Source organism: Aplysia californica, unplaced genomic scaffold (genome assembly GCF_000002075.1).
Source record: "Aplysia californica isolate F4 #8 unplaced genomic scaffold, AplCal3.0 scaffold00170, whole genome shotgun sequence".
NCBI lineage: Eukaryota > Metazoa > Mollusca > Gastropoda > Aplysiida > Aplysiidae > Aplysia > Aplysia californica.
In genome coordinates, this window is record NW_004797440.1 from 133,220 (window position 1) to 134,545 (window position 1,326).

The 1,326-nt window shown below is 39.4% G+C and overlaps 1 protein-coding gene across 1 annotated transcript in view; it reads right to left on the bottom strand.

Moving 5' to 3' along the window:
- The window catches only part of LOC100533298 (uncharacterized), a 5,897-nt gene that overhangs the window by 1,471 nt on the left and 3,100 nt on the right, over positions 1–1,326 (bottom strand). The window contains 2 exon segments of the mRNA NM_001204597.1: positions 72–179; positions 627–902. Coding sequence (NP_001191526.1) covers positions 72–179; positions 627–902 — 384 coding nt within the window.

The following is a 1,326-nucleotide window of genomic DNA, read 5'->3' on the forward strand; positions in this document are numbered from 1 at the left end:
GAGAGAGAGAGAGAGAGAGAGAGAGAGAGAGGGAGAGAGAGAGAGAAGGGGATGGGGCAGTAGATACTAACCTGCTAACAAGGGAACCCCCATTTGGAGAAGTAACAGCCTGGACCAGATTGATGATGGTGCAGTCAGGAGCTATTGTGGCGAAGAAATCAGAATCGCCGAGACGAAACCTAAAAAAGTAACAGTTCGTTATGTACTGGATCCATGGGAGCAGATCTTGAGCAAGGTTCACAACATTCATTTTGATGGCATCTATGAAATATGCTGTGCTGTGCTGTGCTGTGCTGTGCTGTGCTGTGCTGTGCTGTGCTGTGCTGTGCTGTGCTTTGCTGTACTGTATGCTATGCTATGCTATGCTATTCTATGCTATGCTATGCCATGCTATGTTATGTTATGATATGCTATGCACGCTACGCTACCGTAATATAATTTCAATTTATTTTTATGGTATTGTATTGCTCAGTGTGGTACTCTACTAACAAAAATAAATAGTATTTTTTTTAAAGAACAACGATAATACAACAGCAACAGAAACATCAACCACAGACTGTGGCTGACACACATGAATAACTCTGAATAACATTTAAAAAAAAAAAAAAAGAAAATCCAAACCCTACTTGTAGGCGTCCGTCTGGAAAGTTTGACCAGCAGGTCCGTATGAGTAGGATCCCACTTTCTGGGCTGTGGAGGGCACGCAGAACCTTGGAAACCAAACGAGAGGGATTTGACCGCACGACTTCTGGGCCTCGTCGATGGCAATGGATTTGTCGGACTTAGTGATTACCCAAAACTCGATGTTTTTGATTCCGCTTTCATCGAAGATGACCATGGAGCCTTTGCTTGAAAGTCGAGTCTTGGGGAAGTCAAGGTTGAATTTCGCATTAATGGATCTCCTGGTGAATTGAAAGCAAATATATGTATGTATTACGTGTGTCTGTGTTAAGAACATTAAAGAAAGAAAGAAAAATTTAAAAAGAAAGACAGAAAGACAGAAAGACAGAAAGACAGAAAGAAAGAAAGGAAAGAAAGAAAGAAAGAAAGGAAAGAAAGAAAGAAAGAAAGGAAAGAAAGAAAGAAATGTACTGATTGAATGAATTCAATTAAATAATAAAAGATTAAGTACATGTAGTCGATTGAAAAAAAAACGAATTAATCAAGTAATGAATTTGAAAACCACAGGATAAAAAAAGAAGCCAAAAAAAAAAAGAAAGAAAGAAAATCAAACCGTAGATCAAGTTGTTGTTGTTGATGATGCTGCTATTGATGGTGGAAGTGGTCGTGGTGGTGGGTTAGGTGTGTGTGTGTTTTGGAAGGGGG